This window comes from Podarcis erhardii (genome assembly GCF_964252035.2).
Source record: "Podarcis erhardii genome assembly, chromosome: Z".
Lineage (NCBI taxonomy): Eukaryota > Metazoa > Chordata > Lepidosauria > Squamata > Lacertidae > Podarcis > Podarcis erhardii.
The window spans coordinates 51,871,582-51,898,956 of record NC_138504.1 but is presented as its reverse complement, the minus strand read 5'-3'; the positions used below and the strand labels follow the sequence as shown (position 1 = coordinate 51,898,956).

The window sequence follows — 27,375 nt, the reverse complement described above, 5'->3', positions numbered from 1 at the left end:
GGGCGGTGGGCGGGGCCCGGCCTTTCCCGCTCCTTCTCCTCCCGGCTGTTTCCCGCGGATTCTTCTTCGCGGTGCTTGAGAAGTCCTTCTTCTTCTTCTGGTTCTTCTGGGCCAAGCCGAGGGGCAGCTGGGCGGGGCCGGGGCGGGGAAGCCAGGCGGAGTCTCCGGCCTTTCCCCCCTCGGAGCCTTCTGGTCCGGGGGATTCTTCTCTCCAGCTGTCGCCTGCTCCTTTCTCCTTGGCTTCCCTTCTGGGGCTCCACGGGGGGCAGTGGGGGAGGGGCCTGGGGCGCGCCCGGGGCCAGGGCGGGAAGGAGGGGGCTGGAATGGCCCGTCTCCCCGGAATCCAGGACCAGAAGGAGAGGGGAGACCAGGCGGAGGGGGGCAGGCCGGGAAGGGGCTGCGGGAAAAGGAGGAGGGGAAACCGGCGGGGGGGAAGGGTTCTCTTTGGGGATGGTTTCGGGACAATTGGAAGAAACATCTTTCCAAAACACTTCTGAAAGTTGGTAGTATATGACGTTTGAGCGTGTTGCGAAATACTCTGGGGGGGGCTGGGAAAGAGGATGAAATTAGGATTGTCTTTCTTAAATTATTCTTATTCTTATTCTTATTATTATAATACATCTCCCCCACCCAAGGGGGACACGGCCTCTTCCCCCCTGAGCCTTAACAGGAGAGTAGTTTTATTTCCTCGAACTGGGGGAGAAGCAACTCCAGAGGAACAGGCTGTGATGATTCTTCTTATTATTCTTATTTCTTACTATTTATATGAAATAAAAGTGCAAATCTCCCTTGCTTTCCCCCTCAGGCCGCCCTTCATGGCTGGGAAACTGTACCTGAACAATGTATTGTGCAGATGAAGCACTGCTTGGTTTGGGAACCAGCTCATTCCTCCACTTATTCTGATGATGATGATGATGATGATGATGATGATGATGAAATGAACCCTGGTGGCTCCTTTGCTTTGTCACCCTTAGAAAAGAAAAAAGGAGACCTCACCAACGTGGGGGAAGCCAGAAGGTGCCAATCAAAGAAATAACAACACTTTCCTGTATTTTTCCTGTATTTTTACTGTGCTGGTTGGGGGGGGGGGCAGTGTGATATATCAGGACTGGGGGGGTTTCAAAATGTTCTATAGTGTTATGTGTATATTTCTAGTTTTTCCCCTTTTACCTTCATGCCTGCAGCTGACTTTTCCTCCACCTCCTCTTCTCCCTTCATCAGGCGAAGTTTCTTCCTCCTCCTCCTTTTCAGAGCAGGAATTCAGACCTAAGAAACATCAAGAATGTCGATTATTTTCCCCAGAAGGGCAAGAGGGGTCCCCGTCCAAGCAGACATCGAATATTTCCAGCCCAGATTGCAGTGGAAGAAAGAATCAAGCGGGAAAGGAGCCAGCAGACGACTAGCGGGAGGAAATGGGCTTTCCCCCGTTTCTTCTTTCTGAAGCCCTTTCCCCAGAATCATATAATTCATTATTATTATTATTATTATTATTATGGTGCATCTAGCTGGAAGGGACCCCAAGGGTCATCCAGTCCAACCCGCCGCAAGGCAGGAATCTGCAAAGGAACCACAAGGGTTCATTTAATAATAATAATAATAATAATAATAATAATAATAATAATGCTTATAATATTATACTTATACTTATACTTATAATTTTATAATTATAATTATAATATAATTATAATTATAATATTGTAATTATAATTATAAATATAATTTTAAAAGTATAATTATAATTATAATTTTAAAAGTATAATTATAATTAGCGGAGGAACTGGGATCTGGAGGAATTAGCTGGTTACAAAACCCTTGCTTCAAGCAGTGCTTCATCTGAAGAATACACTGTTCAGCTACAGTTTTCAATACATTGAATACATTTTCCATACATTTCAATACATTGTTCAGCTACAGTTTCCAAGACATTAAAGGTGGCCTGAGGCGGAAAGCAATGGAGATCTGCACTTTATTTTATATAAAGAATAAATAATAATAATAATAATAATAATAATAATAATTATTATTATTATCACAGCCAGTTCCTCTGGAGTTGCTTCTCCCCCCAATTCCAAGAAATAAAAATACTATACTCTTAAGGCTCAGGGGGGAAGAGGCCATGTCCCACTTGGGTGGCTGTGATTAATAATAATAATAATAATAATTGAACATTTAATGATCATCATAATTTATTACTCTTTCCCAGCCACTAATTATAACAATAATACTAATAATTGAACATTTAATGATCATCATAATTTATTACACTTTTCCAGCCACTAATAATAATAATAATAATAATTGAACATTGAATGATCATCATAATTTATTAGTCTTTCCCAGCCACTAATAATAATAATAATAATAATAATTGAACATTTAATGATCATCATAATTTATTACTCTTTCCCAGCCACTAATAATAATAATAATAAAATTGAACATTGAATGATCATCATAATTTATTACAATTTCCCAGCCACTAAGAGAATATTTTTAAAAAACGAGAAAACATCATATACTACAAACTTCCCTAACCCTTTTATAATTATAATTATAACTGTTGGCAAGTTTGGGGATGGGATAATAATAATAATAATAATAATAATAATAATAAGGCTTTCCTTGGCCAACAATCCCAAAGAGCTTTGGAAGGGAGGAAAGTGTCAAAGGAGTGGATTTTATATTCTTTTTATATTTATATTTATAAATATATTTATATTTATATTTATTTTTCACTTCCCGGAGGTGTCAAGTGGAAAGGATACATTCAGGCAAAATATTTGTAACATGTAGTGTGTAATTTCCACAACAAATACATTGTTTCAGATCCATTTTCCAAGATACAGTTCTAATAAATAAAAATACGATACTGTTAAGGCTTAGGGGGGAAGAGGCCGTGTCCCACTTGGGTGGGTGTGATTAATAATAATAATAATAATAATAATTTAACATTTAATGATAATAATAATGTACTGCTTTTTCCCAGCCACCAAGAGAATATTTAAAAAATGATAAAACAGCATATACTACAAACTTTCCTAACCCTTTAATAATAATAATTAGAATAAGAATATTAATAATAAAAATAAAATAATAATAATAGGATCGGATAGATTAAGAATAGGATAGAATAAAATAAGAATAGAATAATAATAATAATTTAAAAATTAATGATCGTTTATTATCATTCCCCAGGCACCCACAGAATATTTAAAAAACGATAAACCATCATATACTACAAATTTCCTAACCCTTTTATAATAATAAGATTATTATTATTATTAATAGAAATAGGATAATAGAATAGATTAAGAATAGGATAGAATAAAATAAGAATAGAATAATTATAATAATTTAAAAATTAATGATCTTCCATAATAATAATAGAATAGGATAATAGAATAGATTAAGAATAGGATAGAATAAAATAAGAATAGAATAATAATAATAATTTAAAAATTAATGATCTTCCATAATAACAATAGAATAGGATAATAGAATAGATAAAGAATAGGATAGAATAAAATAAGAATAGAAGAATAATAATAATTTAAAAATTAATGATCTTCCATAATAATAATAGAATAGGATAATAGAATAGATTAAGAATAGGAGAGAATAAAATAAGAATAGAATAATAATAATAATTTAAAAATTAATGATCTTCCATAATAATAATAATAGAATAGGATAATAGAATAGATTAAGAATAGGATAGAACAAAATAAGAATAGAATAATAATAATAATTTAAAAATTAATGATCTTCCATAATAATAATAGAATAGGATAATAGAATAGATTAAGAATAGGAGAGAACAAAATAAGAATAGAATAATAATAATAATAGGATAGGAGAATAGAATAGAATAAGAATAATAAAAATAAAAATAATTTAGAAATCAATTATAATCAGCCACCAGCAGAATATTTCAAAAATGATAAAACATGATATGCGACAAACACCCCTCACCCTTTTCTCAGAATAATAATAATATTATTAATAATAATAATAGAAAAATAATAATAATAATAGAAAAATAATAATGGGATAGAATAGAATAGAATAGATTAAGAATAGGATACAATAGAATAAGAATAGAATAGAATAGGATAAGAAGAAGAGAGAATAGGATAGAATGGAAAAGAATAAAAATAAGAATAATGGAAAAATGAATGATGATAATTTATTAATTTATCAGGATAATGGGCTATAATTCCCCAGCCACCAACAGAATAATCAGAATATTAAGAATAAGAATAGAAGAATAGAATAGAATAGGATAAGAAGAATAGAATAGGATAGGATAAGAAGAATAGAGAATAGAATAGAATAAAAATAAGAATATTGTCAAAATGAATGATGATAATTTATTAATTTATCAGGATAATGGGCTATAATTCCCCAGCCACCAACAGAATAATCAGAATATTAAGAATAAGAATAGAAGAATAGAATAGAATAGGATAAGAAGAATAGAATAGGATAGGATAAGAAGAATAGAGAATAGAATAGAATAAAAATAAGAATATTGTCAAAATGAATGATGATAATTTATTAATTTATCAGGATAATGGGCTATAATTCCCCAGCCACCAACAGAATAATCAGAATATTAAGAATAAGAATAGAAGAATAGAATAGAATAGGATAAGAAGAATAGAATAGGATAGGATAAGAAGAATAGAGAATAGAATAGAATAAAAATAAGAATATTGTCAAAATGAATGATGATAATTTATTAATTTATCAGAATAATTGATTATAATTCCCCAGCCACCAACAGAATAATCAGAATATTAAGAATAAGAATAAGAAAAGGATAGGATAGAATAGAAGAATAGAATAAGAATAAGAATTTAAGATTTATTTCTTTTTATTGAATGATAATATGAATGTCCTGTTTTTTCCCAGCCACCAAGAGAATATTTAAAAAATGATAAAAGATCATATGCGAGAAACTTCCCTCACCCTTTTATCAGAATAATAATAATATTAATAATAATGATAGGAATTGAAAAATGAAGGATAATCTTCATTTATTCTCCTTTTCCAACAGAATATGGAAAACGCGACCAAACAGACTAGATTGCAAACTTCCCTCAGCCTTTTCTGATAATAATAATAATAATAATAAAGATTTAAAAAGTAATAATAATCATCATCATCATTTATTCCTGAAAAAGGCGCCAAAGAGGCGTGGGAAACGGCTGAGGAGAAGCAGCTGGGAGGAGAAAAAGCGGGAAAGGGCTGGCCCCGCCCACAGCCTGGGATTGGCCCAAAGGTCGCGCGTGCGTGGGGCGAGGGCGTTGCTAGGGCGGCCATTTTGGACGAGGGCAAGAGGACGGGAAAGAGGGAAACGGGGGCCTAGACTAGATTTCTGCATTTCAGGGGTCAGACCAGATGCCTCTCGAGGTCCCATTTCTGCATTTCTCCTTATTATTATATATGGGACGAGGGCAAAGGGACGGGAAAGAGGGAGGGGGAAGAAAGGGCGGAAGAGGCGCCGCCGACGCCAAATTAGTTGAGGGCCGTCGGCCATCCTTTCTGCGCATGCTCGACAGCCCGGGAAGCTTCACAGTAGCTTCTGCGCATGTTTCCCAACCTAGAGCAAGGGGCGTTACAAACCACCTACGGTCGTTTCTGCGCATGCTCTACAACCCGGACAGCGCCACCCTCCCTTCTGCGCATGCTCCCGCACCAAGAGCGAGGGGCGTGACGCACGCCAACCGGCCAATCCCGCGACGCCGGCTTAGGGCAGGCGAAGCCGATTGGCGGGCGGGCCTGTGGGAGGCGGGCCCTTCTTTTCGAGCGACCAATAGGCGTCGGGGAGGGCGGTGGAGCCAGCCAGAGCGGCGCCATGGCGGAGAGCGACTGGGACACGGTGACGGTGCTGCGCAAGAAGGGGCCCAGCGCGGCCCAGGCCAAGTCCAAGCAGGTGAGCGGAGGCCTCTCCCCGCACAACCGCCGCCGGCCCTTTCACGGGGCGCTCTGGAGGGGCCCGGCCGCGACGCGCCCCTCAAAAGCCCCTCGCCCCCCGAGGCCACGCCCCCCGGCGGCTCCCATTGGCCGAGCCCCTCGCCCGCCAAAATGGCGGCGCGCCAGGCCACGCCTTCTCGAAATGGCGCCCGGAATTCTCCTCCGAGGCCACGCCCCCGGAGGCTCCCATTGGCCCAGCCCCTCGTCTGCCAAAATGGCGACTCGCCAGGCCACGCCCTCTCAAAATGGCGCCCGGAATTCTCCTCCGAGGCCACGCCCCCGGCGGCTCCCATTGGCCCAGCCCCTCGCCCGCCAAAATGGCGGCGCGCCAGGCCACGCCCTCTCAAAATGGCGCCCGGAATTCTCCTCAGAAAGACTTTTTCCCCTCAGTTGAAAGAACTCCATTGGATTTAAATGGGATTAAATTAAAGAATAGGTTTTAAATTTTAAGTTCCCTTCAAATAAAATAAAATAAAATAAATTAATAAAATAAATTAAATTCATAAAATAAATTAAATAAAAAAGGAACAAGCTCCATGCCGTTTAATGAAAAATGAATTAATTACATTCAATTTAAAATGGATTCAAAATCAGTGAGTTCCATTAAATGGGATGAAAAATAAATGAAAGGCATTCAATTTTAATTGGGTGAAAAATAAGTGGGTTCCATTCAATTTAATAAAAAATAAATGAAAGGCATTCAATTTAAATTGGGTGAAAAATAAGGAAGTTCCATTCCATTTAAATTGAATTGAGCACAAATAAGTTCCATTATATTTAAATTGAATTGAGAAGACATGTTCCATTATATTTAAATGGGATTAAAAACAAATACGTTCGTTCAATTTAAGTTTTAAGTTCCATGTTAATTCAATTGCAAATGAACAAGCGCCATTCAATGTCATGAAAAAGAATTGGGTTAAAATTAAAATAAATTGGGTTAAAAATAAGGAAGTTCCATTCCATTGAAATTGAATTGAAAATAATTCTGTTTCGTTCAATTTAAATGGGATTAAAAATAATTTCCATTCAATTTAAACTGAATTGAGAATAAATCAGTTCCATTATATATATATATATACTTTTATATATTTACTTTTCATTTTACAACAATGCGGGTTTCCTTTGCTTTCCTCTCTGCTTCTGCATAGCCACCAAATTCCTCAATTATTTGTTTCCTCTAAAAATTTAGATATGTATTATTTCATTCCTCTAAAAAATTTGCTCTGTATTATTTGTTTCCTCTAAAAATTTTGATACGTCTTATTTGCTCCTCTTAAAATTTGGATACATATTAAGATGGCTAGGATCTTTGCCATAACAATAATAATAATAATAACAAAAGCAACAATAATATTGATTCTTTTATGTTTACGCTAACATTTCAAGTTTTTTCCCATCGGTTTTGAAATAATCAGTAAATGTTTGTGGGCTCTTAGGGCCAGGAAGTCATGACCTTGGTTGGATTTATGGTTATTACGATTATATTAGGCAGGACCCTGGTTGGATTCTGATTATATTAGACAGGGCCCTGGTTGGATTGTTTTTATTTATTTATTTATAATTAATTTTATTGAGTACAAATTAGAAAAAATACAAATATACAAACAAAAAGAAAAAAACAGGCAACCAATGGTTGGATTCTGATTCTGATGATTATATTAGACAGGACCCTGGTTTAATTCTGATTATATTAGACAGGACCCTGGTTTAATTCTGATTATATTAGACAGGACCCTGGTTTAATTCTGATTATATTAGACAGGACCCTGGTTGGATTGTGATTATGGTGATTAAATTAGACAGGGCCCTGGTTTGATTCTGATTATATTAGACAGGGCCTAATAACAAATCTGAATAAATAAAAATCTGCAAAGCTCTCTATAAAATCCCAATAATAAGAATTAGCTCTACTTTGCGCTAGTCTCATAACAAATGAGACAGATCTGCGGAGAAGACTTTCCAACGCGGGGGAAAAGAGAGACCGTGCAAACCAAGAAAATCTTTATTAAATACATAATTCACGAATTTAAAAGAAGAAAAATTAATATATATATATTTTTAAATTTCTCCCCGAATATCCCTCTTTTCTGCCCCAGGCTGTACTTGCAGCTCAGAGGCGAGGCGACGACGTGGAGACTTCGAAGAAATGTAAGTTTCCCCAATTTTTTAACGGTATTTGCAATTTTTAACGGTATTTGGTTGTTTTTTTATATAATAATTTTTATTGATTTTCCAATTTTAAAACAAAGCAACAACAACATACAAACATCAACAAATACAAACAAACACACAAATACAATTTCTTAACCTCATTTTCATAACCCTCCTTTCTCGGACTTCCCCATACCTCCTCCTTTTTGCATCCTTATTTTACAATTTTTCAGCAACCCTTTTTGCCAATTAAATTTAAACTTATTATCTTACTCAATTTCACCTTAAATCATCAAACAATTTCAGCTGTAATTCTGCATCTTCCTTCCCCTTAACATTTTAGCACTCCTCAATTTTATAACAGTTCTTAAGATATACTTTAAACTTCTTCCAGTCTTCCTCCACCGTCTCTTTCTCTTGGTCCCGGATTCTGCCAGGCATCTCCGCCAATCCCATAAAGTCGGTCACTTTCGTCTGCCATTCTTCCAGAGTGGGAAGTTCTTGTGTCTTCCAATACTTTGCTAGAAGAATCCTTGCTGCTGTAGTGGCGTACATAAAAAAGGTCTTATCCTTCCTTGACACCAATTGGCCGACCATGCCCAAGAGAAATGCCTCTGGTTTCTTATGAAAAGTACATTTAAGTACCTTCTTAATTTCATTATAAATCATTTCCCAGAAGGCTTTAATCTTTGGGCAGGTCCACCAAAGGTGAAAGAAGGTACCTTCGGTCTCATTGCATTTCCAACATTTATTATTGGGCAGATAATAATATTATTGGGCATTTAACGGTATTTGGTTTGAGCTCCTTGAGTCGCTTGGAGGTTTCCTCCAGTGGAATTTATTCATTATTATCATCATCATCATCATTATTATTATTAATGGAATTTATTTACTGATATAGATGCGCAGGTCTCAGGGTGGGAGAAAGAAACAGCGGGGTTTTTTACCGGGGAAGAGGTAAAAAGAGATTTTCCTGTGCCTGGAAAATGCCTTCTTTTGGCTGCTGATCCCTTATTTTCGAGGCTGCTGGTCCCGTATTTTCAAATCTGCAAGTTGCATCCTTCCTCCGCCTTGGGTACCACTCCTCCTCCTTGAAGCATCCTTCTTCTTCCTGTCTCCTCCTGCCTCCTTCCTCCTCCTTGGGTACCACTCCTACTCCTTGAAGCATCCTTCTACTTCCTGTCTCCTCCTGCCTCCTTCCTCCTCCTTGTAGCATCCTTCTTCTTCCTGTCTCCTCCTACATCCTTCCTCCTGCTCCTCCTTGGGTACCACTCCTCCTTGAAGCATCCTTCTTCTTCCTGTCTCCTCCTGCCTCCTTCCTCCTCCTTGGGTACCACTCCTCCTTGAAGCATCCTTCTTCTTCCTGTCTCCTCCTGCCTCCTTCCTCCTCCTTGGGTACCACTCCTCCTTGAAGCATCCTTCTTCTTCCTGTCTCCTCCTGCCTCCTTCCTCCTCCTTGAAGCATCCTTCTTCTTCCTGTCTCCTCCTGCCTCCTTCCTCCTCCTTGGGTACCACTCCTACTCCTTGAAGCATACTTCTACTTCCTGTCTCCTCCCTCCTCCTTGAAGCATCCTTCTTCTTCCTGTCTCCTCCTACATCCTTCCTCCTCCTCCTCCTTGGGTACCACTCCTCCTTGAAGCATCCTTCTTCTTCCTGTCTCCTCCTGCCTCCTTCCTCCTCCTTGGGTACCACTCCTACTCCTTGAAGCATACTTCTACTTCCTGTCTCCTCCCTCCTCCTTGAAGCATCCTTCTTCTTCCTGTCTCCTCCTACATCCTTACTCCTCCTCCTCCTTGGGTACCACTCCTCCTTGAAGCATCCTTCTTCTTCCTGTCTCCTCCTGCCTCCTTCCTCCTCCTTGGGTACCACTCCTACTCCTTGAAGCATCCTTCTACTTCCTGTCTCCTCCTGCCTCCTTCCTCCTCCTCCTTGAAGCATCCTTCTACTTCCTGTCTCCTCCTGCCTCCTTCCTCCTCCTCCTTGAGGCATCCTTCTTCTTCCTGTCTCCTCCTACATCCTTCCTCCTCCTCCTTCAAGCATCCTTCTTCTTCCTGTCTCCTCCTGCCTCCTTCCTCCTCCTCCTTGAAGCATCCTTCTTCTTCCTGTCTCCTCCTGCCTCCTTCCTCCTCCTCCTCCTCCTTGGGTACCACTCCTCCTCCTTGAAACAGCTATGGCTCTGAAGCTGAACATACCTGTGCCTGGAAAATCCCTGATTTTGGCTGCTGGTCCCTTATTTTTGAGGCTGCTGGTCCCTTATTTTCAAATCTGCAAGTTGACAGCTATGATCTAGTCTGACCCTCAGAAATGCAGAAATGGGACCCCCAGAGGCATCTAGTCTGACCCCCAGAAATGCAGAAATGGGACCCCAAGAGGCATCTAGTCTATTTCTGTTCCTATTTTATTTTACCGGGGAAGAGAGGGAGAGAGACATAGGCAGCATGTTGTAATTTCCTGTCTGGACAGGAAGTGATGTCGCTGCGGTTGACGCCTCGCTTTGTCCCTCCTCGCAGGGGCGGCGGGCCAGAACAAGCAGCACTCCATCACGAAGAACACGGCCAAGCTGGACCGGGAGACGGAGGAGCTGCATCACGACCGGGTGCCGCTGGAAGTTGGCAAAGTTATTCAGCAGGGGCGCCAGGGCAAGGGGCTGACCCAGAAGGACCTGGCGACGGTAAGGATTAAAATCATTATATTATAATTCATTATATTGTAATTAAAATAATTAAAAATCATTAGCTGTTGTTGAGGGTCATTATTAAAAATCAGTAGCTGTTTGGAAGAAAGACGTGAAGTGATGAAGTCCATTTTATAAGAATATTGGGTTTGGAAAACCGTTAAAAGGATATACGGTTTGGGGAAACCATTAAAAGGGAAAACTGAAATTCAACCAGGAAGACACATAACAATGCTACTAAGTTTGGTTTAAAGACGGTTGAGATTTGCTAAAAAAAAATTGGAAAATCAATAACTACCAGACTGTGAGAAGACATCTGAAGGCAGCCCTGTTTAGGGAAGCTTTTAATGTTTGATGTATTACAGTATTTTAATATTTTTTTGGAAGCTGCCAAGAGTGGCTAGGGAAGCCCAGCCAGATGGGCGGGGTATAAATAATAAATTATTATTATTATTATTATTATTATTATTATGAAAAAAAGGAATGTGCTTTTGGCCCCGGAACTCACATTTGGAACCCGGAGCCAAGACGCCCCCAGGAAAGTCATTGAACAATGTTACTAACAAAATAAAAAAATTCCTTCCAGTAGCACCTTAAAGACCAACTGAGTTAGTTCTAGGTATGAGCTTTCGTGTGCATGCACACTTCTTCAGATACACACGAAAGCTCATACCTAGAACTAACTCAGTTGGTCTTTAAGGTGCTACTGGAAGGAATTTTTTTATTTTGTTTTGACCATGGCAGACCAACACGGCTACCTATCTGTAACTGGAACAATGTTACTAAGTTTGGTTTAAAGATGGTTGAGATTGACGTTTGTTTGCTTGAAAAAAAAATTGGAAAATCAATAAAAAAAGGGGGGGAAATCAATAAAAATGGGAAAAAATCAATAAAAGGGGGGAGAAATCAATTAAAAATTAATAAAAATTAATAAAATTAATAAAAATTAATAAAAGGGGGGAGAAATCAATTAAAAATGGGAAAAAGCAATAAAAATCAATAAAAGGCATAAAACATATGGAAAATCAATTTAAAAAAAAAGAAAGAAAGAGGAATGTGCTTTTGGCCACGGTAATTTGGGCCCCAAAACTCGCACTCTGAACCCGGCGCCAACACGCCCCCTCTCTTTCAGAAAATCAACGAGAAGCCGCAGGTGATCGCCGACTACGAGTCGGGCAAGGCCATCCCTAACAACCAGGTGCTGGGCAAGATCGAGAGAGCCATCGGTAAGCGGGGTGGCGGGTTTGAGGAGGGGACCGGGTTCCGGGTTCGAGGATGCGCAGCTGACCCCCCTCCTCTCTTCCCAGGCCTCAAACTCCGCGGGCGGGACATCGGGAAACCCCTCGAAAAGGGCCCCAAGGCGCAGTGAGGACAAAGCCTCGAAAGCCGGGGGGCGCCGGGCGCCACTGAGCGCCCGGGGGTCCCCCCGCCCTCCCGCCCCGAACCCGGGCGGGCGGGAGAAGCCGCCTCCCAGCCGGCGGCCCGTCTCCTCTTTCCGCAGATCGAATAAAGCAAATTAAAATGGTTGGTGTGTCTCGAACCTGGGTTTTGTCTTGCGTGCTACGACTCCCAGAATCGTTTGCGGGGATGGCGGTTTCAAAGTGGGCGCCGTAGAAGCCACAAACTACATCTCCCAGAATCCTTGGGGGGGCTAGAGAGATATTAGAAACCTCAAACTACATCTCCCAGAATTCTTTGGGGAGCTAGAGGTCGCCTTAGAAGCCTCAAACTACATCTCCCAGAATCCTTTGGGGGGCTAGAGGGCACCTTAGAAGCCTCAAACTACATCTCCCAGACTCCTTTGGGGGCAAAAGGGCGCCTTAGAAGCCTCAAACTACAACTCCCAGGCTCCTTTGGGGGCCTAGTGGGCGCCTTAGAAGCCTCAAACTACATCTCCCAGGATCCTTTGGGGGGCTAGAGGGCGCCTTAGAAGCCTCAAACTACATCTCCCAGACTCCTTTGGGGGCAAAAGGGCGCCTTAGAAGCCTCAAACTACATCTCCCAGACTCCTTTGGGGGCAAAAGGGTGCCTTAGAAGCCTCAAACTACATCTCCCAGGATCCTTTGGGGGGCTAGAGGGCGCCTTAGAAGCCTCAAACTACATCTCCCAGACTCCTTTGGGGGGCTAGAGGGCGCCTTAGAAGCCTCAAACTACATCTCCCAGGATCCTTTGGGGAGCTAGAGGTCGCCTTAGAAGCCTCAAACTACATCTCCCAGAATCCTTTGGGGGGCTAGAGGGCACCTTAGAAGCCTCAAACTACATCTCCCAGACTCCTTTGGGGGCAAAAGGGCGCCTTAGAAGCCTCAAACTACAACTCCCAGGCTCCTTTGGGGGCCTAGTGGGCGCCTTAGAAGCCTCAAACTACATCTCCCAGGATCCTTTGGGGGGCTAGAGGGCGCCTTAGAAGCCTCAAACTACATCTCCCAGACTCCTTTGGGGGCAAAAGGGCGCCTTAGAAGCCTCAAACTACATCTCCCAGACTCCTTTGGGGGCAAAAGGGCGCCTTAGAAGCCTCAAACTACAACTCCCAGGCTCCTTTGGGGAACTAGTGGGCGCCTTAGAAGCCTCAAACTACATCTCCCAGGATCCTTTGGGGGGCTAGAGGGCGCCTTAGAAGCCTCAAACTACATCTCCCAGAATCCTTTGGGGGGCTAGAGGGTGCCTAGAAGCTTCAAACTACATCTCCCAGGACTCTTCCCTGTTGGAATTCTCAAGTTGACTATTTTGCCTTTTAATTTGATGGTCTTGTGCACAAGCCTTCGAGTCACACAGGACTCTTTCCCAGTTGGAATTACCAATTGGATTGTATGGTATTTTTATTTTATGCAATGGTGCGCAAGCTTTCGAGTCACACAGGATTCTTCATAAATTCCAATTCTCAATTTGATTACTTTGTATTCTTATTTTATGCAATGGTGCGCAAGCTTTCGAGTCACACAGGATTCTTCATAAATTCCAATTCTCAATTTGATTACTTTGTATTCTTATTTTATGCAATGGTGCGCAAGCTTTCGAGTCACACAGGACTCTTCCCCAGTTGGAATTCTCAATTTCACTATTTTACCTTTTAATTTTATGATATTGTGCGCAAGCTTTAGAGTCACACTGGGCTCTTCATATCTGAGGTTGTGAGTTATGTTGTCTTTAGCCAAATGGTTGAATTTGACTATTTATTTTGCTATGATGCGCAAGCTTGAGAGTCACAGAGGACTCTTCATCAGTTGGAATGACCAGGTGGATTATTATGTATTACAAACTTTATATATATATAATATTTTTTATTAATTATAACATATTGATTATCAACCGTACAACAAAACTTTGCTTCTTATACAATCTTTTTGGATCGGAATGCTGCATCATAATTTTTATATTGCCTCGGGCCCAGTTAATACTAATAATAATATTAATAATAATATTAATAATAATAATATTAATAATATTAATAATAACAATATTAATGATACTAATAATAAATAATAAAATACTATATGTGAATACTATTTAGCAATCTTTTATTCCTAGTCTCCTATTTTATTTTGTGACACCAATTTCTAATAATAATAATAATAATAATAATAATAATAGTAATAATAATAAAATAATAATAACAATATTAACGATACTAATAATAAATAATAAAATTCTATATGTGAATACTATTTAGCAATCTTTTATTTCTAGTCTATTTTTTTGTGACATCTATTTCTAATAATAATAATAATAATAATAATAATAATAATAATAATAATAATAACGTGGCCTCTTCCATTTACAATCAATTCAAAACATTTCCGGGTTCCGACCAATGAGGCCGCGAGGCTGACGTGCCACTCCACCGCTTCTTCCGCTCTCGTCCAATCGGAGCCCGCTCCCGGCCTTCAGCCCCCGCTTTCACTTTTAACGGGCATGCGCCTCACCCAATCGGAACCCACAACAGCCGATCTCTCCCCGCCTCGCCTAAGGCCTCGCCCAATCGGAAGCCGCTACCGGCGTTCTGCGCCCGCCTCTACTATCCATGCACCCAATCAAAAGTCGCGAGCGAAGTTCCATCCCCACCTTCTCTTTCAAGGTTCCTGCGCCTCGCCCAATGGGAACCCGCCTCCACTTTCCACGTGACTACGCCTCGCCCAATCAGAATCCGCCGCCGGCGTCCCCTCATCGTGATATTCGGCCCCGGCGTAGCCGCGCACGACGTCCTTCCCCGGCCCGGCGCTCGGCGTCGTGACGTACTTAAAGACTCCGTCGTGACGTACTTGAGGACGCCGTCGGCCTCGTCGGGAACCCGCTTCAGCTCTCCGTCCGCCATTGCTGCGCTTTCTGAGGAGAAATGAGGCGCGCGAACGGCCCAGCCAATCAGCGCCCGCGTCGACAGGCGCGGAGCCAATGGCAACCCGGCGTCTGCTGAAGCCCCACCCTGGAGGCGTCTTTTGACAGGTAGGCCCAGCCAACGGGTGCGTCGGATGCCGCGCCGTGGGCGGGATTATGTTCCTTGATAGGCCGGCGTAGGTCGGGTCAGCCAATGGGCGCGTCGCTTCTCGTCGGCGGGGCCAATCGTGCGTCGGATGTCGCGTAGGGGGCGGGGTTAGTGGGCCTCAGCCAATCGACGCGCCTTGACGCATCCCAATCGCTCGAAAAGCGTCCTGAGCAAACTACAATCCCCATGATGCCTAGCGCCCAGGATTAAGAGGGAATGGCAACGCCAAGCCCCTGGTGCACCTTGGGAACTGTAGTTTCCAGGCCCTGAGACCCTAAAGATTAACTCATATTCATATTCATATTCATATTCATATTCATATTATTATTATTATTATTATTATTATTATTATTATTATTATTATTATTATTAATATATTATGCAATATGATAATAAATTTGTGGAAGGATAAGTCAATATTTAATGAGATATATGAATAAATAATATATAGTATTATTATTGTTATTAATATATATTATTTAATACGATAATAAATTTGGGGAAGGAGAAATCAATATTTATCTAATCATATATATATGATTAAATAATATGTATATATTATTATTCATATATATTAACAATATAATAAATTTAGTGATATATAATATAATATTAATAATATATATGTTATTATCGTTAATAACAATAATATATATTATTTAATCCTATAATAAATTTGTGAAATGAGAAATCCATATTTATTTAATAAGATATATTATTAAATAATATGTTTATATTCTTATTAGTATATCTTATTAAATAAGATAATAAATTTGGGAAAGGATAAATCAATATTTCTCTAATCATATATATGATTAAATAATATGTATATATTATTATTCACATATATATTAATAATATAATAAATTTGGTGATTATATAATATATATATATAATATATAATATATTATTATTATTATTATTATTAATAATAATAATAATAATAACAATAACAATAATAATAATTTAATAATATAATAAATTTGGGAAAGGAGAAATCAATATTTATTTAATAAGATATATTATTAAATAATCTGTTTATATTCTTATTAATATATATTATTTAAATAAGATAAGAAATTTGGGGAAAGGTAGAACAATATTTACTTAATAATATATGTTGTTATTCATATAATATAATATATAATTATATTATATGATGAACAATATATATTATAACAATATATATAATAATATATATTGTTAATCATATAATATAATATATAATTATATTATATTGATTAACAATATATATTATATAATCATATAATCATATATATTAATTGATACGAAATGATTAAATTCAATATCTTTCACCCTATAGCTCACAAGAAAAACCTGAATTTAATGAGCAAATTATCGCTGCTCCTTTTCCTTTGGGGCGATTGAAAATGGCAGCGAAAAGCTTTGATATTTGGGGAAAAATTAAATAATAATAATAATAATAATAATAAATATATATAATATATAATATAATATAATGTCAAGCGGGAGAAGACATTGCATGAATAGGAGAGTTTTTGTGTGTGAATAATAATAATAATAATAATAATAATAATAATAATATCATAATAATAATACACCAGACTGTGTCAAGCGGGAGAAGACATTGCATGAATAGGAGAGTTTTTGTGTGTGAATAATAATAATAATAATAATAATAATAATAATATCATAATAATAATACACCAGACTGTGTCAAGCGGGAGAAGACATTGCATGAATAGGAGAGTTTTTGTGTGTGTATAATAATAATAATAATAATAATAATAATAATAATAATAATATATAATAATAATAATAACAACAACAACAACAACAACAACAACAAGAACAACAAAAAAAAACAAAAACAACAAAACAACATAAGATAATAATAATAATAATAACAGTAATAATAATAATAACAACAACATAATATAATATAATATAATATAATATAATATAATATAATATAATAATAATAATAATGACACGGTTGTGAGTTCAAGTTCCGTTTCGTCTTTATTCCAGGCAAATAATTTCTCCTATTATTTATATCTTTCCATAGAAACGTACATAGACATGCTTCTTATATTTCTCCAGCAGAAAATACCTTTCCATATATATATAGATTTCTCTTTCTTTAAGGAAATAAATAGAACATGCATTCGTCTTTTTCCGCACAATTTACAAACCGGGGGGAAAAATAAGTTTTTGATAGGATTTGGCATTCGACATAAAATTCCTTCCTCGGACGCACCCATTTTACAGCTTGTCACATCAACCTAATTAATTATAATTGATTATAATAGTAATTAATAATAATTAATAATAATTAACAGTAATGAATAATAATAATAATAATAATAATAATAATAATTAACAGTAATTAATAATAATAATAATAATAATAATAATAATAATAATAATAAACAGTAATGAATAATAATAATAAACAGTAATGAATAATAATAATAATACATTATTATTATTATTATTAAACAATTATAAATGTATTGTTAATAATAGCAATGATAGCAACAACAATAACAATTAATAATAGTTAATAATAAATAAATAATAAATAATAACAACAGTCATAATTAATAATTAATAATAACGGACCAGAATAAATTATAATAAATTGCAATTATAATAAATTATAATAAATTGCAATTACAATAAATTATAATAAATTGCAATTATAATAAATTATAATAATTACAATTATAATTATAATAAATTATAATTAATTAATTAATAACAATACCAATAATATCGGTCCTTTTCCAGCACCGTCAAAGGCAAAATATCTTCTTCTTTTTTTAATTACAACATTCAATGTGTGCCCATTGTACCGTTTTCAACAGCCTTCCAAAGTAAATAATAATAAAATAATAATAATATAATATTAATATTATTAATAAATAATAAAATAATATTAATATTAAGAATACAAAACTTCACCAATCATATTGATCATAGTAATTGTCCAATAAAAGATTTGGCATTCCGGGAAGTATTTCTCCATCAAGGTCCCAGTTTTTAAAACTTGATGATTTTGAATTATTCGGTATTCTTTTGAATTTCAAAATAACCCCAAATTGATCCCAAAAACCAAAAGAATCGCACAAAACGCCGCCGATAAATCTGGGATTTCCGAGGGCAAGGCGGAGATTTAAAAGGCCGGGATTTGATTGTAGAGCTGAGGACGTCGGAACTCCCTGCCACTTCAACATTGCACCATTTTGGGTCCGTTTTTGGTCCGTTTTCCCCACTGGAACTCCCTGCCACTTGAACCCAGAAACATTGAGGGAACTGCAGCAAAACATCCGCATTTCTGGTGTTTTTTTGTCTGTTCTTCCCACTGGAACTCCCCGCCACTTGAACCCAGAAACGTCGCACAAACTGCAGCCAAGCGGAGCCCATGTCTGGTCTTTTCCCCATTGGAACTCCCTGCCACTTGAACATAGAAACATGCCACAAACTGCAGCCAAACGGAGCCGGTTTCTGAATTTTTTTGTGCATTTCCCCCCATTGGAACTCCCTGCCACTTGAACATAGAAACATGCCAAAAACTGCACCAAAACAGAGCCCATTTCTGGGTTTTTCGTTCTGTTCTTTCATTAGGAACTCCCTGCCACTTGAGCACAGAAACATTGAAGGAACTGCAGGAAAACGGAGCCCATGTCTGTCTTTTTTTGTTTGTTTGGGAGGAGTTCTTCCCATTGGAACTCCCTGCCACTTGAACAAAGAGACGTCGCACAAACTGCAGCAAAACTGAGCCCATTTCTGTCTTTTTTTGCCCGTTTTTCCCATTGGAACTCCCTGCCACTTGAGCACAGAAATGTCGAAGGAATTGCAGCAAAACGGAGCCCATTTCTGGTGGTTTTTTTTTTGTCCGTTCTTCCCTTTGGAATTCCCTAGCACTTGAACACAGAGATACCGCGGCAAAACGTGTCTGTTTTTCGTCCTTCCCGTTGGAACTCCCTGCCACTTGAACAAAGAGAAATGGATGCCTGTTTTCCGCCCCATGCCTGTTTTCTTTGTCCGTTCTGGAGTAGTTCTTCCCATTGGAACTGCCTGCCACTTGAACACAGAAACATTGCACAAACGGCAGCAAAACTGAGCCCATTTCTGTCTTTTTTTGTCCGTTCTTCCCATTGGAACTCCCTGCAACTTGAACACATAGACGTTGCACAAACTGCAGCAACTGGAACTCCCTGCCACTTGAACGAAGAGAAATGGATGTTTTCTGTCCCATGTCTGTCTTTTTTTGCCTATTCCTCCCACTGGAACTCCCTGCCACTTGAACCAAGAAACATCCCACAAACTGCAGCAAAACAGAGCCCATTTCTGTCTATTTTTGTCTGTTCTTCCCATTGGAACTCCCTGCCACTGGAACAAAGAGACATATAATGAACTGCAAAAAGAACGGAGTCCATATCTGTTTTCTTCCCACTAGAACTCCCTGCCACTTGAAGATAGAAACATTGCACAAACTGCAGCAAAACGGAGCCCATTTCTGGGTTTTCGTTCTGATCTTTCCTTTGGAACTCCCTGCCACTTGAACAAAGAAACAGCAAAATGGAGCCCATGTCTGGTTTTCCCCCCATCAGAACTCCCTGCCACTTGAAGCAAGAGACGTCGCACAAACGGCAGCCAAATAGAGCCCATTTCTGTCTTTTTTTGCCCGTTTTTCCCATTGGAACTCCCTGCCACTTGAACACAGAAATGTCGAAGGAACTGCAGCAAAACGGAGCCCATTTTTCATTCTTACCGTTGGACCTCCCTGCCACTTGAACCCAGAACCATGCCCAAACAGCGCCCATTTCTGTCTTTTTTTCCATCCATCCTCCCTTGGAACTCCCCGCCTCACATCAACTCATCCAGCAAGTTGGGACTGGCCACCCAGTCCAGGGTCCTGGGTTCGGATCCCGCCATGATCATGCAGAGGAACTGCTTCCCCGTCCTCTTATCGACGGGATAGATAGTGGTGGGTGTGAAGCGGCGCCCGGTCTCCACAAAGGCCACCAGGCGCCCGTAGACCTCCGGGAACTCGCGCCGCAGCGCCACGCCCCGGGTGCGAAGCTCCCGCTGGATGTGGACGAAGCACACCTCCCGCGCCCGCCGGTCCTCCTGGTCTCCTGCGCCCGGCGGCGGCGTCAAAATCAGCGTCTCGATCTCGGCGCCCGGCGGCGCCGCACCGGGCGCCGAGGCCGCCAGCGCCACCTTGGCATGCTGGCGCGAAACCGGGTGCCCTTCGCCCGCCGCCACCGTGACGTTCAGCACAAAGCACTCCGCCGGGTCATAATCCTCTCCGGCGCGCTGCAACTCCCGGGCGTAGGCGCCCAGGTTCCCGGCGTGGGCGGCCACTTCGCGAAGGGACAGATAAGTTGGCACCGCCGCCAGGGCGCCCAGTCCGCTGCGGAGGAAGTTTTCGGCAGCGGCGGCCCCCGGGAACCCGAGGAAGAGGACGCCGCGCCCGCGGGAGAGGAAGCCGACCCGCGCCAGGCGGGAGAAGGCCCGGTGCGCGGCGGCGTCCTCGCGGGAGAAACGTAGCGCGTTGCGGCAGGCGCTGGCGGCCCGGCCGGCGGCGCAGCGCTCCTTGTGGCGGCGCCAGTCCTGGCGCCGGCAGTGGCGCGAGCAGTAGAGGGTGCGGCAGCTGTGGCAGGACTTGAAGTACAGGCAGGCGTGAAACATAGTTTCCGTGCGCCCACAGCGGGCGTTGGAGCACATGACGTCATCCTCGTCGGTGCTGGCGTCCGGTGAACTGGCGCCCGGCGTCTCCGCCGGGCGCTCGGGATCGGCGCCCGGTTTGTAGTCGATCACCAAGTCCGTAATGAGCTGGTCCAGCTGCTCTAAACTACGTTGGCGCGCCGGCGCCTGGCGCCCGGTGATCTCGTTGTCGGTGATGGTGATCTCGGGTGTCACGAACCAGGCGCCGCGCCCGGCGGCGCCCGGTTTTTCCAGAAGCGAGTTTTCCGATAGGGAGAGAGCGGCGTAGCGTTTCGGGGAGCTGGAGAGCGTCACCACCACGGGCGCCGGGCGCCGGGTGTCGGGCGAGAGGGCCGGCGGCGCCTGGTGGCGCGCTAGGATGTTCTCGTAGCTGCGCCCGCGCCACAGCGGCTGCTCCGGACGCCCGCGCGGCGCCAGAATGTCGTCCCACGACTTGGAGTGGCTGCGCGCTTCGGTTCCCAGGCGCGGCGGGTGCCAGGCGGATTGGGCGGCGCCCGGTGGGTAGCACCCGACTTGCCACGTCTGGTAGGGCGCCGCCACCGAGCGCCATGCGCCGTACGGGTGAGGGTATGTTCGCGAGACGGGCGCCTGGACAGGCGCGATGCCGTCGAACGGTGGCGCGGCGCCCGGCAGCACGGCGCCGTAAAAGGGGGGTGCGGCGCCTGGTGGCGTGGCGCCGTAAAAGGGAGGCGTGGCGCCGTCGAACATTGGCACGGCGCCATAAAACGGGGAAACGTAGTTTGTCCGGCTGGGCGCCTCCCGGACGGGGTGGGCGTCCAGGAACGGGGAAACATAGTTCCGGACCGGGCGCGGCGGTGGCGCATACCCTCCGTCCCCAGCGTAGAAGACCTGGAGGGGCGCCGGTTGCGGGTTCGAGTCGTACGGTTCCCCCGGCGCCCGCTCCTCGTAGGTGTCGCTGGGCGTCGGGGTGCGGGACGGGCGCCAGGCGCCGGGCACGGTCAGGCCGCTCCGTGCCGGGGAGACGTAGCGCGGCGGCGGGTCGGGCTTGATGTCCAGGCGCCGGCGCGGGGCGTTGGGGGGCGGCGCGTTGGCGCCGTACTGGGCACCCTGGAAGGGGGAGATGCGGCTGCGCTGGGGCTGGAGCTTGACCGGGTGCAGCTCGTTGGCGTGGCGCCCGGCGCTTTTGGAGCGGGCCCGGGGTGCCGGGTCTCTTGGGGCCTCGCGCCCGCGCCGGGCGCCGGGCGCCGGCGCTTCATCGTCTAGCCACTCCAGGAAGTCGAAGCTGCGGCAGTGGCGCTTGTGGAAGGGCTGGGGCGCTGCCGACATGGCGCAGGGGAACGGCGGCGCCGTCTGGACGTGGCGGAGGAGGTCCGGCGGGTGGGTGCGGGTCATCTTCGGAAGGGCAGGCCGCCCGGCGCCGCGCCGCCCTCAGTGCGGATCCTGTGGGGAGAGGAAGGGGCGTCAAGTGGCAGGGAGTTCCAAAGAGTGGGGGGAAACTACAAATCCCATCCTCCCTGACTGCCGATCCAGCTAGCTAGGGATCGTAGGAATGGTAGTTTTTTCCAGCTGCTTGGAACTCCAACTCCCATGATCCCTAGCTCGCCAAAGCAGCGGTCAGGGCGGATGGGAATTATAGTTTTCCCGCTGTATTCCCACTAGCCAGGGATCATGGGATTTGGAGTCCAAAACAGCGTGGGAGACTACCATTCCCATCATCCCTGATCTCTGATCCGGCTAGCTAGGGATCATGGGAGTTGTAGTCCCAAACATCGGGGAAAACTACCATTCCCATCATCCCTGACAGCTGGTCCGGCTAGCGAGGGATCATGGGAGTTGTAGTCCCAAACATCAGGGAGAACTACCATTCCCATCATCCCTAACAGCTGGTCCGGCTAGCTAGGGATCATGGGAGTTGTAGTCCCAAACGGAAAAACTACCATTCCCATCATCCCTGACAGCTGGTCCGGCTAACTAGGGATCATGGGAGTTGTAGTCCCAAACAGTGGGGGAAACTACAATTTCCATCATCCCTGATCTCTGGTCCAGTTAGCTAAGGATCATGGGAGTTGTAGTCCCAAACGTCAGGAAAAACTACAATTCCCATCATCCCTGACAGCTGGTCCGGCTAACTAGGGATCATGGAAGTTGTAGTCCCAAACAGCGGGGGAAACTACAATTTCCATCATCCCTTATCTCTGATCCAGTTAGCTAAGGATCATGGGAGTTGTAGTCCCAAACATCAGGGGAAAACTACAATTCTCATCATCCCTGACAGCTGGTCCGGATAGCTAGTGATCATGGGAGTTGTAGTCCCAAACAGCTGGAAAAAACTACAATTCCCATAACCCCTACTTTGCCAAACCAGCGGTCAGGGATGATGGGAATTGTAGTTTCCCCACTGTTTTCCCGCTAGCTAGGGATCATGGAAGTTGTAGTCCCAAACAGCTGGAAGAAACTACAATTCCCACCATCTCTGATCTCTGGTCTGTTTAGTTAGGGATCATGGGAGCTGTAGTCCCAAGCAGCTGGAAGAAACTACAATTCCCATGATCCTTAGCTAGCTGGACCGGCGGTCTGCGATGATGGGAATTGTAGTTTTCCCGCTGTGGTGTGAGTTTTTAGGCAGCGAAACTACAATTCCCAGCACCCTTATGGGACTCGAGCGTGGGAGACACAACCTGGGGAACTCCCCGCCTCATGAAAGCTAGCAGCTCAAGGCGGCCGTCCTACCTGGCCTGGCAGGCGTCGCGGGGTGTGGGGCTGGCGCTCCATGCTGCTCCCCGGGGCGTCAGGCGAGGGGCCTAGAGTTCGAAACAGGACAAGGAAAGGCTCAGCTATGGGGGGAGAGGCAAAGGCACTCTGCGCATGCTCAGGGGCAACCTTGGCTAGCTTGGGTTATAAGAGCCAGAAGAGCAACTGCCCCCCGCAATTGGACCAGGCTGCTCCCTCTCTGCCCCCCACAAGTGGACCAGGCTGCTCCCCCTCTGCCCCCCACAAGTGGACCAGGCTGCTCCCCCTCTACGCCCCACAAGTGGACCAGGCTGCTCCCCCTCTGCCCCCCACAAGTGGACCAGACTGCTCCTTCTCTGCCCCCCACAAGTGGACCAGGCTGCTCCCCCTCTGCGCCCCACAAGTGGACCAGCCTGCTCCCCCTCTGCCCCCCACAAGTGGACCAGGCTGCTCCGCCTCTGCGCCCCACAAGTGGACCAGGCTGCTCCCTCTCTGCACCCCACAAGTAGACCAGGCTGCTCCCCCTCTGCCCCCCACAAGTTGACCAGGCTGCTCCCCCTCTGCGCCCCACAAGTGGACCAGGCTGCTCCCCCTCTGCGCCCCACAAGTGGACCAGGCTGCTCCCCCTCTGCCCCCCACAAGTGGACCAGGCTGCTCCCCCTCTGCGCCCCACAAGTGGACCAGGCTGCTCCCTCTCTGCCCCCCACAAGTGGACCAGGCTGCTCCCCCTCTGCCCCCCACAATTGGACCAGGCTGCTCCCCCTCTGCGCCCCACAAGTGGACCAGGCTGCTCCCCCTCTGACCCCCACAAGTGGACCAGACTGCTCCTTCTCTGCCCCCCACAAGTGGACCAGACTGCTCCTTCTCTGCCCCCCACAAGTGGACCAGGCTGCTCCCCCTCTGCGCCCCACAAGTGGACCAGGCTGCTCCCCCTCTGCCCCCCACAAGTGGACCAGGCTGCTCCCTCTCTGCGCCCCACAAGTGGACCAGGCTGCTCCCCACAAGTGGACCAGGCTGCTCCCCCTTCTGCCCCCCACAAGTGGACCAGACTGCTCCTTCTCTGCCCCCCACAAGTGGACCAGGCTGCTCCCCCTCTGCGCCCCACAAGTGGACCAGGCTGCTCTCCCTCTGCCCCCCACAAGTGGACCAGGCTGCTCCCTCTCTGCGCCCCACAAGTGGACCAGGCTGCTCCCTCTCTGCGCCCCACAAGTGGACCAGGCTGCTCCCCCTCTGACCCCCAGAAGCGGGGCAGGCTGCTCCCCCTCTGACCCCCACAAGTGGACCAGGCTGCTCCCCCTCTGCGCCCCACAAGTGGACCAGGCTGCTCCCTCTCTGCGCCCCACAAGTGGACCAGGCTGCTCCCCCTCTGACCCCCGAAGCGGGGCAGGCTGCTCCCCCTCTGCGCCCCACAAGTGGACCAGGCTGCTCCCTCTCTGCCCCCCACAAGTGGACCAGGCTGCTCCCTCTCTGCCCCCCACAAGTGGACCAGGCTTTACCCCCTCTGCGCCCCACAAGTGGACCAGGCTGCTCCCCCTCTGCGCCCCACAAGTGGACCAGGCTGCTCCCCCTCTGCGCCCCACAAGTAGACCAGGCTTCTCCCCCCCCTGACCCCACAAGTGGACCAGGCTGCTCCCCCTCTGCCCCCCACAAATGGACCAGGCTGCTCCCTCTCTGCGCCCCACAAGTGGACCAGGCTGCTCCCCCTCTGACCCCCACAAGTGGACCAGGCTGCTCCCCCTCTGCGCCCCACAAGTGGACCAGGCTTCTCCCCCCCCCCTTACCCCACAAGTGGACCAGGCTTCTCCCCCTTTGCCCCCCACAAGTGGACCAGGCTGCTCCCCCTCTGCCCCCCACAAGTGGACCAGGCTGCTCCCCCTCTGACCCCCACAAGTGGACCAGGCTGCTCCCCCTCTGCGCCCCACAAGTGGACCAGGCTTTTCCCCCCCCATTACCCCACAAGTGGACCAGGCTGCTCCCCCTCTGCCCCCCACAAGTGGACCAGACTGCTCCCACTCTGCGCCCCATAAGTGGACCAGGCTACTCCCCCTTTGCCCCCCACAAGTGGACCAGGCTGCTCCCCCTTTGCCCCCCACAAGTGGACCAGGCTGCTCCCCCTTTGCCCCCCACAAGTGGACCAGGCTGCTCCCCCTTTGCCCCCCACAAGTGGACCAGGCTGCTCCCCCTCTGCTCCCCACAAGTGGACCATTCTGCTCCCCTCTTCCCCCAATTGGACCATGCCCCCCTCTTTCCACAATTGGTCTCGTCCTCCTCCCGCTTGTCTACAGCCGAGCCGAACCATCTGCCGCGGCTGGCGGGGGTGGGGTGGGGTTTGGGGGGGTTCCAACCTCCGGCCTGACGTCACCTTGGCAGGAACCACCTCTGGGAGGAGGGGGAGGAAACCGGAGATCGCCCCCTTCCCCGGTAATCGTGTCGACCATCGGTCCAGCCGCTTCCCCCCTACCGGACAGGAGGTAAAGGGCGATGGTCTCTTCCTATTCCCCCCTGCGATGTCCGGGCGATTTGGAGCGGTCCGAAGCACCCGATGTCGCCTGGCCTGTTCGCTCCGCGCAGCCGCAGTGGAGGATGCGTTGCCAGGTCCGCAGCGCCACCGTGTGGCCGCGGGGAGGAAGAGCTCCTTTAAGGGGCCGCTGATGGGAAATGGATGGGGGGGCAGCCTGGCCCACTTGTGGGGCACAGAAGGGGAAAAGCCTGGTCCACTTGTGGGGGGCAGCCTGGTCCACTTGTGGGGGGGCAGCCTGGTCCACTTGTGGGGTGGCAGCCTGGTCCACTTATGGGGTGGCAGCCTGGTCCACTTATGGGGGGGCAACCTGGTCCACTTGTGGGGTGGCAGCCTGGTCCACTTATGGGGTGGCAGCCTGGTCCACTTGTGGGGCGCAGAGGGGGAAAAGCCTGGTCTACTTGTGGGGGGCAGCCTGGTCTACTTGTGGGGGGCAGCCTGGTCCACTTGTGGGGGGCAGAGGGGGAAAAGCCTGGTCCACTTGTGGGGGGCAGCCTGGTCCACTTGTAGGGGGCAGAGGGGGAGCAGCCTGGTCCACTTGTGGGGGGCAGCCTGGTCCACTTGTGGGGTGGCAGCCTGGTCCACTTAGGGGCAACCTGGTCCACTTGTGGGGGGCAGCCTGGTCCACTTGTGGGGTGGCCGCCTGGTCCACTTGTGGGGGGCAGCCTGGTCCACTTGTGGGGAGGCTGCCTGGTCCACTTATGGGGTGGCAGCCTGGTCCACTTATGGGGTGGCAGCCTGGTCCACTTGTGGGGAGGCTGCCTGGTCCACTTATGGGGTGGCAGCCTGGTCCACTTATGGGGGGGCAGCCTGGTCCACTTGTGGGGTGGCAGCCTGGTCCACTTATGGGGTGGCAGCCTGGTCCACTTGTGGGGCGCAGAGGGGGAAAAGCCTGGTCTACTTGTGGGGAGCAGCCTGGTCTACTTGTGGGGGGCAGCCTGGTCCCCTTGTGGAGTGGCAGCCTGGTCCACTTGTGGGGGGCAGAGGGGGAAAAGCCTGGTCCACTTACGGGGTGGCAGCCTGGTCCACTTGTGGGGGGCAGCCTGGTCCACTTGTAGGGGGCAGAGGGGGAAAAGCCTGGTCCACTTGTGGGGAGCAGCCTGGTCCACTTGTGGGGTGGCAGCCTGGTCCACTTAGGGGCAACCTGGTCCACTTGTGGGG

The 27,375-nt window shown here is 45.7% G+C and overlaps 3 protein-coding genes across 4 annotated transcripts in view; 1 reads left to right on the top strand and 2 right to left on the bottom strand.

Annotated features, from left to right (window-relative positions):
- LOC309334312 (uncharacterized protein) overlaps positions 1 to 1,273 on the bottom strand; it is a 73,941-nt gene extending 72,668 nt beyond the window's left edge. Inside the window, exon 1 of one of the 2 annotated variants that reach the window (XR_014153000.1) lies at positions 1,171 to 1,273. The gene's annotated coding sequence lies outside the window, so the exon portion shown is untranslated. The remainder of the gene's footprint in view (positions 1 to 1,170) is intronic. The other variant, XR_014153001.1, reaches the window with a different exon arrangement.
- Positions 1,274 to 5,799: 4,526 nt separating this feature from the next.
- EDF1 (endothelial differentiation related factor 1) lies at positions 5,800 to 12,332 on the top strand. Its single transcript, XM_081848517.1, has 5 exons — positions 5,800 to 5,938; positions 8,079 to 8,130; positions 10,644 to 10,804; positions 11,940 to 12,033; positions 12,115 to 12,332. The coding sequence occupies exons 1-5, from the start codon at positions 5,861 to 5,863 to the stop codon at positions 12,174 to 12,176; spliced, it is 447 nt and encodes a 148-aa protein (XP_081704643.1). The 5' UTR covers positions 5,800 to 5,860; the 3' UTR covers positions 12,177 to 12,332.
- A 7,389-nt stretch (positions 12,333 to 19,721) lies between these two features.
- AJM1 (apical junction component 1 homolog) lies at positions 19,722 to 26,351 on the bottom strand. Its single transcript, XM_081846719.1, has 3 exons — positions 26,059 to 26,351; positions 23,697 to 23,767; positions 19,722 to 22,406 (listed from the first exon to the last, which is right to left on the bottom strand). Exon 3 carries the CDS (start codon positions 22,356 to 22,358, stop codon positions 20,142 to 20,144), a length of 2,217 nt encoding a protein of 738 aa, XP_081702845.1. The 5' UTR covers positions 22,359 to 22,406; positions 23,697 to 23,767; positions 26,059 to 26,351; the 3' UTR covers positions 19,722 to 20,141.
- Positions 26,352 to 27,375: the final 1,024 nt, after the last annotated feature.

Excerpts from the sequence above, each read along its gene's own strand:
- AJM1 (XM_081846719.1), bottom strand. The coding sequence starts at position 22,358 with ATGACCCGCACCCACCCGCCGGACCTCCTCCGCCACGTCCAGACGGCG.
- EDF1 (XM_081848517.1), top strand. The coding sequence starts at position 5,861 with ATGGCGGAGAGCGACTGGGACACGGTGACGGTGCTGCGCAAGAAGGGG. Across the intron at positions 5,939-8,078 it reads CCCAGGCCAAGTCCAAGCAG|GCTGTACTTGCAGCTCAGAG; the intron begins GTGAGCGGAGGC and ends TTTCTGCCCCAG. Across the intron at positions 12,034-12,114 it reads CAAGATCGAGAGAGCCATCG|GCCTCAAACTCCGCGGGCGG; the intron begins GTAAGCGGGGTG and ends CTCTCTTCCCAG.